Here is a 14,493-nt window from a genome sequence, read left to right as displayed (position 1 = left end):
TACAAATCATATAATATGATATTGTGTTTCATTTCCATGATACTTTGAAATAACTAAAAAGTAAATAGATATTTTAATAGGAATGTTCGTTTGTGATAAAAACAGTTGACAATGATTATATTTTTTCAAACTGTACATTATAGACACTGAACGATAATTTTGAGTTTCAAAGGAATGAAGTAAACATCTTCTTTTTTTTGCATCTTGTTGCCTATTCTTGTTTATCGAGTTTATGTATAAATATATAACAATCTGCGAATAATTTACTTAAGTATTATTCGTTATTTTATGCTTACATTAATGTTATATACGTACGTATAATTATAATTGACATACAAAGTTCTGATTCTCTAAACTGTATAATAATAAATAACATACGCATCTACGGTAATAAGTTTTATCTACAACTCTTGACACGTGACATATGCTTAAATTTAGCGAATTTCAAAGTACACTGTAAGCAAGATTTGCTCGATTTTTTAATTCTGTCTTCTCTTGTGCACAAATATAGGGCAATGTACAGTCTTCTTATCATCATCATCTTACGATCTATTTTATGTAGTATGAGATATAACCAACCAAGAAATTACAAAATAGAATAAAAATATTGGATACACAGCTAAAGCTTTCTTTCCTATTGGTTGACTGTCGCCAAGGAATGCCATCGATGCTAAAATGTATAAAAATCATATTTACAAGAATGTATCAATGTAAGAATTTGATATGCAAGTGTCCATCAATATAAAACTCTATAAAATTATACTAACCATATGTTGCCCACATGAATCCAATCATGGTAATTACGAATCTTAGACTAAATAAGAAAGTAGTCTGTTCTGCCATTAATATGATTCTACATAAAATTAGAGAAATGGCAGTTGGCAACAAGCAATATCCTAAGACACAAATGCTTTGGAAAAAAGATCTATAACAAACATATTAAAATATCTTTTAGCAAATAAAATGCATACTTCATATGTCATTCATTCTTCTATTATAAAATTTTATATTTATAAAACAGATTTTTTAAAACAAAATAACCATGTTTTATAATAAGGAGTTACAAGTTTCTTAATGATCTACAAATTCACGCACATAAAAGTCATGCAGTATACTATCATTACCTAATCCCAATCGTTACTATTACAACAGATACTAAATTTCTCTATGCAGTATAATTACTTACATGTTACCACCTAATAATTTGGAGTTCAATGTAACAACCATAGATCCAATCCATACGATTACAAAAACCTCTGCAAACTCTGGTCCCCCATCATTAAAATTATTTGCTGTATCAGAAGAACCTTGTAATATCCTAAAACAACAACAATTGGTATTAAATGTACTATGGTTTATAATCATAATTAGAACAGCAGTATGCGGAATATTATAAAAAATATTAAGCTTACATTGCCATGAATGTACATAATACTAGTGGTCCCCAAAGATCCCCTAGAATTAAAAATTAAAAATAAGACACTACTATATATAATTCATGATTTATAATATTAAGATTCTTCTAGTAACATACATTCCTTTAATAGGCATTTCTTCTCCTTGGGATATAAAACATGATAAAATTTCCTGCCCACTGCTCTGACGTCCCTGAGCTACAACGTAATATAATATAATAAATACAATACAATGTAATGGAATATAATTTTCTTATATATATATATATATATATATACACAATGTGTGTGTGTGTGTGTGTGTGTATATATACATACAAAATATTTTATAGGCTTACAATTGTATCCCTGATTGGTTCATCCAAAGTATTAAATTCAGGTTCTCCAAGATTTGATTTTTGTTTGCCTCCTACTGTCAGCTCACCTTCGATATTCTGAGGGTCAGCATATTCCATTGTAACTTTAAACTTCAAATTAAAATTTGATATTAATACTATTATATTATATTTGTCAATGAAATGTTTACATATTATTATCGATACTTCTACTGAAAAATTTTAATTATATAAACTACCATCACAAAAAATGAATGCACCTAATGAAAAATAAAATGACATCTTTAACATTACATTTCCAACATAAATACTTACATCAAGTTTTGTATCATCTGTCGCTGCCATATTTGTTGTGGACATTAGATCCGAAATTATGAAATCATTAAATATATTATTAAGATTATAAATGGAAATATCTTCATATCATATCAAATCATCATGCCATATACATGTAACGTGAATTCAATCTTCCCTATCTAATGTTTTCTTAATGACTTAAATGTTGCCCTGTTGTACGTACAGAAAGATCTCCTAATACGATTTAGCACTTCTCATGGATAGGGTTAACAAGAAAATCTAAAAAGACACATATGCATCGTAATTTAAATTTCTCACGTAAGTATAATACAAGCGTAAATCTTTTGATCATTTGCGGAAAAGTCGACACTAATATTGATACATTCGATGTACGAAATTTAATAGATGGCAGCATTATTGCAATGTCGCGTTTGTAAACTTGCGGCTTCACATTGTCGATTGAATTTTGTTCAAGATTGTATAGTTCTTTCTGGAAAAGCACAAGGTCCATGGACATTTGACAACTATTCCTTACCTTGATACATAGGTATTTTATCGATATATTATTTTATATATCAAGCAGTTTTCTCTCGACAAAATGCCACGCATTCTCTTTTATGTCGCAATCGTGTCAGTGTTGACATGTACCGCGCATGCGGAGTATATTTCCTTCGGTGTTGATCACCAAATCAGCGGGAAGCCGCAAAACAGCAATGCATCTCAAATTAAGATCTACGAAGAATTATGTATCCGCTCAAAATATAATTAGCCTTTATTTGGACATTTATTATATCGTATTTGTGGCATATTTATAATTGCAGTTGTATCCTTTCGATTCTACATACAATATGTCGTTTATTATAATATGTATTACATATAAAACTATGTAGAGATACTATGCTATAGATAATAATAATTCCTTATTTATTTTTATATTGATTGAATCGTCTTAACTGAAATATCATTAGTCAAAAAATCATTTGAACATCAACGCAAGGAACATGCTAAAGCCGTTAAACGTCTTCAGAAAATAGGTAACTATGAACGTTTGTATAAGATGATTTTAGTTATTGGTGAAAAGATGATTGATGCGATCGAGGTAAATAAGGCATTAATAGCAAATGAAGATTTCAATCCAGATAATAGATTATTGCCACAAAATGTTACTATACAAACTGGTAATTGTTCTGTTATTAATATAATCTTCTTTTTACAAGAAAATAAGTTTTAACATGATTAGAAACATTATATACCTTTTTTTTTTTTTTTTTTTTTTAGCAATATCTACTGTCTTAGAAAACACGGCATTCTTTGGAGATATTCTTCTTCATTTTCCTCATTTTACTCACCGTATACTTAAAGCGCAACAAAAATGGAATCCGATCATAAATTGGTCCTTAAATTTTACGTATCGTACTAAATATTTGTTAGATTCGGAAACCATTGTTAAAATTCATTTAGCATCTCAAGAATTAAACGTTATAAAACGCGAACAGGGATATTCCAATCCTTATTGGCAGCCTACTGAGGCTCAAGAAGGAGACAACGGGAAGATAAAGAAAAAGAAATCGGCTACAAAAGGAAAACAGAAGAAGGGGCCACAAATAACCAAGGTTGAGTTTTGAATATAATTATATTTTTTTCATAATACGCGTACACATGTACTTACGATAATAAAAAAAAAAAAAGAAATGTATTCTTGTGTACCTTATAAATATTTAATAGATTTCCAATATTAGATGGTTTTAGTTGATGAAATAGTACGAGAAAAATACTTTTTTGTGTATATACGTATATATTTTTGTACATTAAAATCCAATGGTTATTATTCTTAATGAATAATGGCCTTTATACCTTTGTTTCGCTTTTGAACATGAAGGAATGACAATCATGTCCCGATTGAATTAACTGAATTAAAATATTAGAAAGATGGCTGGTTATCCAGTTCGAAATTATCCGAGGAGTATCTAAAAATCGTCAAGAAACCAGACTTTCAGCAGACTTTATTCGAGACCACTATCAGCTTTAGTGCGAATAAAAGCGAAGATTTCTCGGACGATGGAGACGGTGCGGTGGTAGAAAGTGGTCAGCCAATGAGCTAAGAACGGTTCCTACCGTTCGGTTCCCGACTCCCGTAGTCCATGGCAGACACCATTGCTGGTAAACCTTGGCTAACAGTACCGTGACATTTCTTTCTTCCAGTGGTTTATCGACAACAAGTATGTTCGTGCAACACGAACCCACGATTTAAAGATCGCCTTTAAACATTTACATTCGGACGTAAGTGCTGTGTAAATTTAATCAAACTGTAACAAGAATTGGAGAAACGATTTTCGTGAAGGATGACGTCAAAAAGGAGTCGATTGCTGTTCTGTGTCGTCGTGTTCATCGTTGCCACAGGTAGGAAGACACAGCTGCTTGTTTCGAAGAGAGATCGGACGGCAGATCAAACCCGTTGGGCGATATAAAACCTTCAGCTCTTCCTACCGTGATCTTTCATCGTAGCGAGGGATTTTATAAAGATTTTGAGATTTGTCATTTACGACTCGTAGTAAAGATTGGATTGATCTTTTCGAATTACGATCGATTTTGTATGAAAGAAGTGGAGGTAGTATAGGTAAAAAAAGAATGAAAAGAATTCTACTTTTATCGGACATTGAGATTATATTAAAACTTTGATTTTTATGTTTCTCTGTTTTTCATTTGGTAAATGAAAAATATCTTACGAATTAAAATTTCGATTATCTGCGTGCATCCTTTAATTTGATCTGTAATCAAAAATATGGCAATGATTCGAGACTTTTATTATTTTGTCCATCCCTAATTTTATTAAATATTTTGTATGTAGAAGAATAATTCAAACAATTAGTATAGCGGCTTAAATTTGTTAGAAAGGTAGATACAATAAAAGAACGACCTTCTCAGAACATTCTTTTGATAGTTTGCAATTATTCGGTGAATCAACTTACTGAATGGAGATTGCAATTCTCTTTCTCTTTCTCTCTTCTTGATAATTATTTGACAACAATCGTTATGTAAAATAGCAATAATTAGGAAAATGAATGCATCGCGATTTGTCGTTATAAACTGACGTTCATCAGCCAATTCTCCTGTTAATCGAATTCAAGGATGTTCCTTGACCCATTGCGTGAGACGGTATCTTGTTATTAATAAATTATACTTCTAATGCAATGCTTAAGATCAATAGATCGAATAAAATTACATATGAAGATATACACTAACTGTACATCCAAAAACCGGTTATCAATAGATAGATTATACTCTAATGCAAATTCCGCTGGCTTCTCAGAATTTTTTCGAATTTGTTAATACGTATATAGCATAATACCTACAATACAAAATTTCGTCAGGAAGTCGTTGGGATACTGTATACATATTGATACATCATCACGTTAAATGCATCGATTTTTTATTTATACCTGAAAAATTTACTAAAATTCTACGATCCATACGTATTAAAGATGATAAATGTTTCTAGTTAATATTGAATTTGCCCCCGAATAAATTCAAAAGAGTTTTCTCTCAAGAATTCGTGAAACGCGCATCCACCATGTAAATTGCGTTCTCCACGATAAGCAAGATTTCCATGAAACGTTGAAAGTTCCTTGCATTGTCACGGTGCGTGTCGTAAATAAAGTTGACACAGATAAAATGGCAAGGAGTCAGAGGAAGCAAAGAACCAGCCGGCATGCCAACACGAGAGAAGAGCCGTTAAATTAGGTTCCCGGTCGGTGGTTTCACTGCTGTTTACATAAGTTTCGACGTTTACGTATATGGTGTACCGTACGTTTGCGGCTGTGTATGCGTGCACCACGGCCGATGGAAATGTTGCACCTGAACGATTTACCACAACGTCATTGCCAGAGCAGTACCTTCACTTTCTACGTTGCTGCTAAACCGATCTTTTTTGGCATCCATGCATATGCGAGATTCCCTCCTATAACGAGCAATTTTGCCGATCAATAATTCTTGTACGTGTTTAATTCATATGGACAAAGTTTGTGAAACAAGATTTCAGTTTAATTCTTACTGTACTTGAAAGGTAACGCGTATATATAGTTTGTTGAGACGGTAATTGATACATCTAACAATATACACGCTGCGGCACGAATTAGTCGCCACAATATTTAAGCTGGTACTGATAGTTTAATAAAAAAAAAAAAAAAAAAAAAATGTTTCAAACGAAACTTCATTGGTAGTATGATCTCATGTATTGTATGATCGAAACTTACTACTATGAAATTGTTTTCAAAATTCTTTATATCGTAAACGAAACAACGTTTATTTCATTTTTACACCTATCGTAAGATCGTAGTGGAGTATCTTCTTGAAACGCCACTTTCTCCCGACAGTCCATCCGTACAGGATTTCAACGTGGTCAAATCCGAATCTTCCTCCGTCGAATTAAATGCCCAACCAAACCATACGTAATTTCCTAGTTTGTTGGTTTGATTATGACCGCATCTCTACTTTTTCTTTCACTTTAAATCCGTTTGGCTACTTTCTGAATCTTATTCTAATTCACGTATGATTACTTTCGGAAACGTTTTGTTTTAAAGATAGTAAAATTACGTTAAATGTATATCCTTCTTCATTTGACGCTTGGAATAAAAAAACATTCCGGTAATTACGGATTCTTAGCACGATTATTATCGTACATGATCGTCTAAAGTACGTTGTGGTGGTAAATGACAAAGTATCAGAAATCTCGACTCAAAGGCATTCTATAGTATAAACATTTTGTAAGAGACTTTCTTAGACACAGTTGTAGAGTGATTATCTAACATATAATAGAATGGGGAAAGAATTTTGATGGCAGCCTTGAAGTTATTCAAATGTTATTTATTCAAATAACAAAATTTCTTGTAATTAACTTTTTCTATTAGTGTGGTGAATGAATCAGAGACGTACGCGTAGGAGACGTAATAAAGAATTTGGTAATTATTTACAAGTAATGTCACCTCATTTATTTCGATGATTTTTTAATATGTTGCAGAAATCAATATTTTGAACAACGTTTTTTCCTTTTGTTTGTAATTTATAAGTTTGGGTTAGGCGTTATTTTATCCGGTCCGCTCGCTGTCGAGCGGCTAACAACCAATATTTTAACGCGTACGCTGCCACGAACGTACAACTATGAGCAAAATTCAATGTTATGGTACCGAGAGCTTATGGGAATATTTCGAAAATTAAAAGAGTCCGGCAATAATATGCAAGGGAAAAAGTTGTTCAAGATATTGATTTCTACAACATATTAAAAAATCATCGAAATCGGTCAGGTGGCAGTACATGTGAATAATTATCAAGAATTTTTTTTATAGAAAATAAATAAATAAACATATGTATTTTACTGCGTACGAGATGATTATCGCTCTGGGAATTTTAAGATTTGCAAAATACTGTTACCAACGTGTGGAAGTCAATGTTAGACATTGATCTTGCCACTGGCCCATGTAACACAATACGTATAACCCATATGTCTAACTATTTTCATTTTCATTTTCTTGAAAATATTATTCCGTCTGTTTTTCTTTTCTCCGATTTATCTTTTCCATTTTAACATTTACACATATATTTCTGAAACCGTTAGTTATTTTTACAAATATTTAGGAATACCTGTTTGTTTTGTAGTTTATGGGCAGAAAACTGCTAAAAAGGAGGAAGAGAGAAAAGATGAAGAATTCAAATGCCCCGAAGGTCAAGGCAATGGTAATTTTGCAGATCCAGCTACATGCAGAAGATTTTATCAGGTAAACACGCTGAAATTTAATAATATAACAATACATATGTCTTTTAATTGTAAAGTGCGATACAAAGAAATTTCATGTTTATGTGTAATTTCAATAGTGCGTCGACGGCTATCCGTATCTAAACAGGTGTCCGTCGGGGCTACATTTCGATGATATTAGTAAATTTTGCACTTTTAAAAATGAAGCACGTTGCGGACCTATTGCCACAAGTGAGTACTTTATTTTTAATAGCCGTAAATTAAATTATTTCTCATTAGTTTCATAGTAATGAAAACTTATTGTTAATACCAGCCCCACCGCCTGTCACCGAACCACCAATTGACTTAGCAGAGAAGTGTGATCCCGCAAACTGTCAGCTACCTTATTGTTTTTGTTCAAGAGATGGTACGATAATTCCTGGTGGTCTTCACCCAGAAGAAGTATATACTCTTTGTTTGTTACTATTTATTAAAATTACTTTCAACAATACCTTTCACATACTTTTCCTAAATTTCAGACACCACAAATGATAATAATGACATTCGATGGAGCAATAAATCACAATAACTTCGATCATTATCAAAAAATATTTGCCACTAATCGATTAAATCCAAACAACTGTCCTTTGAAAGGAACATTCTTTATCTCTCATGAATATTGTAATTATAATATGGTACAAAGTTTAGCACACGATGGACATGAAATTGCTACCGAGACTATATCGTGAGTACTTCTAATCTTCTCACTTTAAAGACCACTCTTATACAATCCAATTTTTCCTTATTTTTTCCTTAAAGAATTTGAAAAGTGAATTAATACTCATATGTATATATATATGATATAATTTGTTTAGACTACAAAAGGGATTAGAAGATAAAGGATATGAGGAATGGGTTGGAGAAATGATAGGAATGCGAGAGATACTTAAGCATTTTAGTAATATCTCAATAAGTGAAATTGTAGGCATGAGAGCTCCATATTTAAAACCAGGTCGAAATACTCAGTACAAAGTATTGGAAGATTTTGGATACATATATGATAGCAGTATTGGAATTTCTCCATTAAAAGTACCAATTTGGCCATATACTCTTGATTATAAGATTCCACATGAATGTAAAGCAGGCACATGTCCTACTAAATCATTTCAAGGTAATAAAGTAACTTTATGTATGTTATCATATATGATACAAGGCATGAGCTGTGAAAGAAGGAAAGGTATCTTACTTATTTTTAGGAGTATGGGAGTTACCATTGAATGCACATTATGTTGAAAGCTATGAAGGAGGACATTGTCCATACTTGGATCAATGCGTGCTTCACAATCATGATCCTGAGGAAGTTTTTGAGTGGTTGCAAGAAGATTTTAATCGTTATTACGAACAAAATAGAGCACCATACATGATGCCATTTCATACTAACTGGTTCCAAATAAAGGAACTCGAACGTGGACTGTCAAAGTTCCTTGATTGGGCAGTAACACTGTAAGCAGAAAATAGCCTATACATCGTGAAAATTTTTATATTTCGTATTAGAAAATTTTTATAAATTATCGAAATAATTATATTTACAGACCCGATGTGTACTTTGTAACAGCTACTCAAGCGCTTACATGGATAACTGATCCAAAACCAATAAAATCTCTGAATAATTTTGAAGGATGGTCATGTAAAAAGAAAGAAAATCTTCCTGGACCACCATGTAATAATCCAAATAAATGTGCTTTAGATTTCAAGCCTACAGAATCAAATTTTACTACAACAAGGTAAATGTCCATATAGCTAAAAAGATAAATAACATGTACATATAATCAAGATGTATCTAATATTTTGAAACTTAAAATAATAACAAATATATTTATAGGTATTTAGAAACATGCAGGGAATGTCCTAATAAATATCCCTGGTTGGGAGATTCAAAAGGAACTGGACTGTACAATGATAATTACAATCCTGAAAAGAAATAGAAATGTTCAAAATCTAGAATGATAATTAGAAAGAATTTAATTAATTCTCTTTTGTTGTTGTTTATATAAGTAACATTTATAATAAATGTAAAATTTTTCTACTTGGAAGCAGTTCAAGGCAATATACAATATACATATATAAAAATGACAAATATATTAAAGAGGAAATGGCAAATGAACAATATAAGTTCTCAAAAAATTTTAAAACATTAATAATAACAAAGTGTACTTATACAATAAAATATACTTTTATCAGAACTACAAATTAAAATGTTTCCGAACTACAAAGCCATTTTATCGACTTTAATTAAATTTTTATACAATATGTAACTTATTCCTGTTTTCACATGTTTGTTTCTATTATACACACCATGTAATACATGTGTGCATTTCATATTTTTTACTGTAGTTAACTTTAAGGAATACCTTATCAGATATTGAACTTGTTTTGACAATCATTTTCATTCAACACAAAAAGCTGTGGACGTTCTTTTAACAGTTTCCAGGGGATTAGTAAAGATGTTTATTTGTCTTTCGTCCATTATCATTTAAAAGGCTCTGTAGAATTATAAAGACTGTAGGAAAGGTTTGTTCATTACTTTTTATAGTTTTGGAGCAAACATTTAAGCTGTAATGCTTTATGTACTAAATCTTATACGTCTAAAAATAGAAGCAGAGGTATAAGAAAATAAAGGTAAATATAGTATGCGATAAGTCGTGTATTTTATTGTTTATTCGTTATTAATAAAGGACACCTGCTCTGTGACTAAAGTTCAATCTTTTAACGGACTGGGGTCCATCTCTCGAAAATATCTTTATATTTTTTAATCTCTAAAATATTAAAAATACATTTCTATCAATGATAATCTTTAGAAATAAAGATTTCCTAAAAAAAAAAAAAAAAAAAAAAAAATGGAGATATTTATAATGCTTTATACCTGGTTTAGGAAACCGTTCTGGATGATGCATTATATAATCTCTCATTATTGCATCCTTTCTTGCAAATCTTATATCAGAGATCCAATGAAAACCACAAGCGAGAACAAAACCAAATGCAGCTGCCAATAATAAGTGTGGCTTATCTACAAATTGAATACACTTAATAATATGATTGATAATAATATGACAGCTGCATTAATATTAGATGTAGGATACAAAGGAATGAAATTAGATTTTTCCTATGAAATGATAACAAAATTAATTCATTACTGTATATTACTGTATATTAAAAATTAGTATGTATGTAGTAAAAAATAATGAATTCAAGATCATACATAAATAGATTACATTGCAATTACTTGACTCGAAAGTTAAGCATTATATATTGTAATAGCAATTTGCTTTAGTTTGTAAAAGAGAAATCACATAGTGGGAGACTAAAATGCATTTCGTTAAAACGTGTTTCTAGTACCTTATTTTTGTCATCAGAACAAATGAAAGTATACATAATAAATATGGTAACTTATTTAGTATCTCTCCAAAATAAATTAACAATGAATTATAGTTATTAAGAGGTTAATTATGTTAAAAATAATTTACTTTATCAACCTACTGGCTGTTAAGGGTCTTTTTTCAATCGCATTTTTAAGCATTATTGCACCAGAGAACGCAGCTATAGAAGGTGGTATTGCATAATATTTAAAAATATGATTAGATCGATCCAGAGGTGTAGGTTCAAGAAGGTCAAGTGCCCACTGAGCAGGAAACTCTTCTTTTGTCTCTTCCATTTATTCGTTTCTTGATACGTAATAGATATCACAAATGATTATACAAAGTGTAATCACAAATACTTCAGAGTCGTGTTGATCAAAGTTTTATGTTTCACGTAACTCTACTACATCCACTTATTTTTGCGCATGCGTATCACGAAATATGCTTTTACTCTATGACATTATTAGGATTTTGGGACATTGGGAACTGAAGGAACAGAAAGCATGCAAACTTATTCAATGCACGAATAGGTGGCGACTGGCAAACTATGAGTTATACTTTCATGGCTAAATACCATACATTGCTCTTTGCATTTTTTTTCTTTTTTTCCTTTTTTTTTTTTTTTTGGTAAAAAGAATCTTCCGATAAAAGAATATTAAAAGATATAGGTCAAATTATTATCTAAATCTAAAGTAGTATCGGTAGGCAATATTTTAGTCATTTGCTCGTGTTTTCTCGAAATATACTTGTAACACAAGTAGAGTTGAATAAGTAGGAACGTTGGTTGAATACAGGAAAGCGCAATACGAAGGATCATTAATTATTCGATACTACATGCCACAGAAGTGGTCCGTGTTCGCCTGCAATTAGCCTGGGGTCCTGATTATGAATTAAAACGACCACACCGCTCCTCGGATCAAAATGTTAATTTATGTATCGTTTACAGTATCATGCAGGTGGAAAATGGACCAAATTCGTGTTCTCGTTTCCGGTTTGTTTAACTCGTTCTCTTCAGACAGATCATGTTTCGTTCGTTATCCGATAGATGGAGTTCTCGTTCGTATTTATCTTCTTACGATGCGAGCAAAACCAATGCATTTATAGATAGGTAAGTATTTGTTCTCATCATATTCATGCAATTATATAACATTGTGAACAATTTTACTAGAGAGAAGGAGAGAGATGGCTGCCCCTTTAATATCTAAATTAGTCACGATATAAACACTTTTACTTTATAACATATTAAACACATGTTATATATTATATATATTCTAAAAAGCTTTAAATTAAATTTGAGTGAAAAGGATTTTCAACTTATTTTATTCGATATAATTTGTACAACCTTTTACCTCTTTGAATTATGTGCCGTACCAATATACATTTTATATGCCTTTATTTTATTTCTTTATTTTTTGGTATTTTGAGGGAAAAAATTCATCAACGAATAGAGGTATTATTCCTATCGCCAATCAGGATGTCTGCTTGAACTGGCGATATCTCGAGCTGAGACGAAGTAGCTCTTCGAACAGCTCTTCGAATAATGTGTAACTGATGTAACACGATATAATGGGACTACATGTATAATACGGTGGATGAAGGCGAGGCATTAGTATTTTTACGTATGGTTGTAACACTCGGAAACACTGGACTAGATCTTTCGCAGATCGTGTTTCTCTTATGGGCTCCTTTCTTTCCTTCTTCTTCAACATTATCAATTCTGCCTAACAGTTTGTCAATTAATTATTTATGTTCTATGTCAACATTTATCGATTTTTATCGATCGATGGTATCGATTCTGGAGCGTTCTATTTCTTTTATAAAACACAAAAGATACATAAAGTTAATTGACAATTCGTACTTTTGTCAGATATAAAATGATTCGATTCGATTCGATTCGATCCTCAAGAAATCGTCACGAACTCTGTGCCGGCTGTCGCGCGAGCAGATTGCAAACACCTGTCCACCAGAAAATATTCACCGTTGGATATTCACGACGAAGCTGCCACGGCAGAAGGTTTGTCAGCTGCTACCGCAGCTGAGGTAAGCGATCGTCTTCGTTCGAAATACTCGAGACCCGAGACGACGACATACAGATCAATGAGTTTACTTTCGATCTTCTGCGTGGACCGTGCCCGTTTTCTTCTCAAATTTCTTCACCGATTGGCTTCACGATCCACAGATTTTTCAATATTCCGATCATTTTGCTAGCCTACATATTTTCTATGGATTGTATTTCGTGGTTAGACGGTCGAGTGAGCTCGTCAATGTATTCTAGCCGGTATGTATCCAAGAAATAAATCAAGCGTTGTTAAACGGAATCCATCTGTTAACCGGCTGACACATCTTCTTTGTTTTTGTCTTAAAGAATGCTTGAATTAGAAATTTGTTTGTTTTGTAATTAATATGATATGCCGCCTCAACAGGTATAGAACGAAGATAGCTGCTATATAAGACAAGCAGAAAGGTATTGAAACATAAATTCGAAACACAAACTTAAAACATAGAAGAACAAAACAAATTGCATTATATTTTATCGTATTATAATTGTCATAATCATACTATATCGTTTAAAACAGTTTCGATATACTTAAACAAAAGTAAAGAACGTTTTAGAATTTATTTTAGGATAAGGATAAAGATAGGATAATTTATTGTATAAATGTAATAGTAGATCTAATTTTTATTTCCAAAGTCTGCTTAATTTATTAGAAATATACAAAAAGAATACATTAATATGCGTTCTTTTTGTATATTTCCTTTTTCTTCGTTACTTCGTTCTTAATAGGATGCTTTTGTGAAGTTGGGCAAAGTCGAAGATAAGAATGCTTTGATTCGTGGAAGCAAAATCGATGGATAATACAGGAAAAGATTGCGTTAGTCTCAGAATAAGGTACAACAGGTTACATACAGAATATTAATATGCATACACGATATAAACTTATGTACGACGCGTGGCATCATCGAATATCCGTAACACCTAAAAAAATCTAGCGTCTTTTGCCTAGTTATGGAACGTGCAGATTGCTTATAAGATTCACGTTCAAGTAGCTGGGAACCAGCGTGGTTCATAGAGTTTTAAGTATTTTATATGCTTAATAGTAAACAACTCGCTATAATATAGCGATGTTTAGTTTACTTTATTATCAACAATAATCAGACACAATAATCAACAATAATAAAACACTAATCATTCATCATCATTCGACGGATGTAGTTTACGAGGTAATATCGAGTAATGACATATACATATACTTATGTTTATCGCATTGAATCACAATGGACACATAATTTATCAATATATA

The 14,493-nt window shown here is 31.7% G+C and overlaps 3 protein-coding genes and 1 long non-coding RNA gene across 5 annotated transcripts; 2 read left to right on the top strand and 2 right to left on the bottom strand.

The window, feature by feature from the left end:
• Window positions 1-71: 71 nt before the first annotated feature.
• LOC138189606 (protein YIPF6) lies at window positions 72-2,206 on the bottom strand. Its single transcript, XM_069131670.1, has 7 exons — window positions 2,066-2,206; window positions 1,754-1,882; window positions 1,535-1,613; window positions 1,413-1,455; window positions 1,187-1,318; window positions 768-925; window positions 72-670 (listed from the first exon to the last, which is right to left on the bottom strand). The coding sequence occupies exons 1-7, from the start codon at window positions 2,108-2,110 to the stop codon at window positions 555-557; spliced, it is 702 nt and encodes a 233-aa protein (XP_068987771.1). The 5' UTR covers window positions 2,111-2,206; the 3' UTR covers window positions 72-554.
• A 113-nt stretch (window positions 2,207-2,319) lies between these two features.
• Window positions 2,320-4,500, top strand: LOC138189605 (coiled-coil domain-containing protein 134). Its single transcript, XM_069131669.1, has 4 exons — window positions 2,320-2,552; window positions 2,631-2,793; window positions 3,016-3,225; window positions 3,326-4,500. Exons 2-4 carry the CDS (start codon window positions 2,646-2,648, stop codon window positions 3,670-3,672), a joined length of 705 nt encoding a protein of 234 aa, XP_068987770.1. The 5' UTR covers window positions 2,320-2,552; window positions 2,631-2,645; the 3' UTR covers window positions 3,673-4,500.
• Window positions 4,309-10,531, top strand: Cda4 (chitin deacetylase Cda4). The gene is made up of 9 exons (XM_069131664.1): window positions 4,309-4,447; window positions 7,700-7,818; window positions 7,916-8,027; window positions 8,110-8,237; window positions 8,315-8,520; window positions 8,651-8,946; window positions 9,032-9,278; window positions 9,368-9,559; window positions 9,658-10,531. Exons 1-9 carry the CDS (start codon window positions 4,390-4,392, stop codon window positions 9,758-9,760), a joined length of 1,461 nt encoding a protein of 486 aa, XP_068987765.1. The 5' UTR covers window positions 4,309-4,389; the 3' UTR covers window positions 9,761-10,531.
• LOC138189611 (uncharacterized) lies at window positions 10,462-11,318 on the bottom strand. 2 transcript variants are annotated; one of them, XR_011176077.1, is made up of 3 exons: window positions 11,300-11,318; window positions 10,699-10,842; window positions 10,462-10,591 (listed from the first exon to the last, which is right to left on the bottom strand). It is a non-coding gene; the product is annotated as an uncharacterized LOC138189611 (long non-coding RNA). The 2 variants fall into 2 exon arrangements; XR_011176078.1 differs by lacking the exon at window positions 11,300-11,318 and adding an exon at window positions 11,172-11,189.
• Between the last annotated feature and the right edge of the window lie 3,175 nt (window positions 11,319-14,493).

This window comes from Bombus flavifrons, chromosome 2 (genome assembly GCF_040668555.2).
Source record: "Bombus flavifrons isolate JBK064 chromosome 2, iyBomFlav1_principal, whole genome shotgun sequence".
NCBI classification, from domain to species: Eukaryota; Metazoa; Arthropoda; class Insecta; order Hymenoptera; family Apidae; genus Bombus; species Bombus flavifrons.
Note: the sequence above shows the minus strand (reverse complement) of the source record. Positions and strands in the feature narration are given on the sequence as shown.

Coding starts and splice junctions, on each gene's coding strand:
- LOC138189606 (XM_069131670.1), bottom strand. CDS start 2,110: ATGTCCACAACAAATATGGCAGCGACAGATGATACAAAACTTGAT. Junction 1,614..1,753: donor AACCAATCAGGGATACAATT/GTAAGCCTATAA, acceptor ATTACGTTGTAG/CTCAGGGACGTCAGAGCAGT. Junction 1,319..1,412: donor TTATGTACATTCATGGCAAT/GTAAGCTTAATA, acceptor TTGTTGTTTTAG/GATATTACAAGGTTCTTCTG.
- LOC138189605 (XM_069131669.1), top strand. CDS start 2,646: ATGCCACGCATTCTCTTTTATGTCGCAATCGTGTCAGTGTTGACATGT. Junction 2,794..3,015: donor TAAGATCTACGAAGAATTAT/GTATCCGCTCAA, acceptor AAATATCATTAG/TCAAAAAATCATTTGAACAT. Junction 3,226..3,325: donor AAATGTTACTATACAAACTG/GTAATTGTTCTG, acceptor TTTTTTTTTTAG/CAATATCTACTGTCTTAGAA.
- Cda4 (XM_069131664.1), top strand. CDS start 4,390: ATGACGTCAAAAAGGAGTCGATTGCTGTTCTGTGTCGTCGTGTTCATC. Junction 8,028..8,109: donor TTGCGGACCTATTGCCACAA/GTGAGTACTTTA, acceptor TGTTAATACCAG/CCCCACCGCCTGTCACCGAA. Junction 9,279..9,367: donor CTTGATTGGGCAGTAACACT/GTAAGCAGAAAA, acceptor TTATATTTACAG/ACCCGATGTGTACTTTGTAA.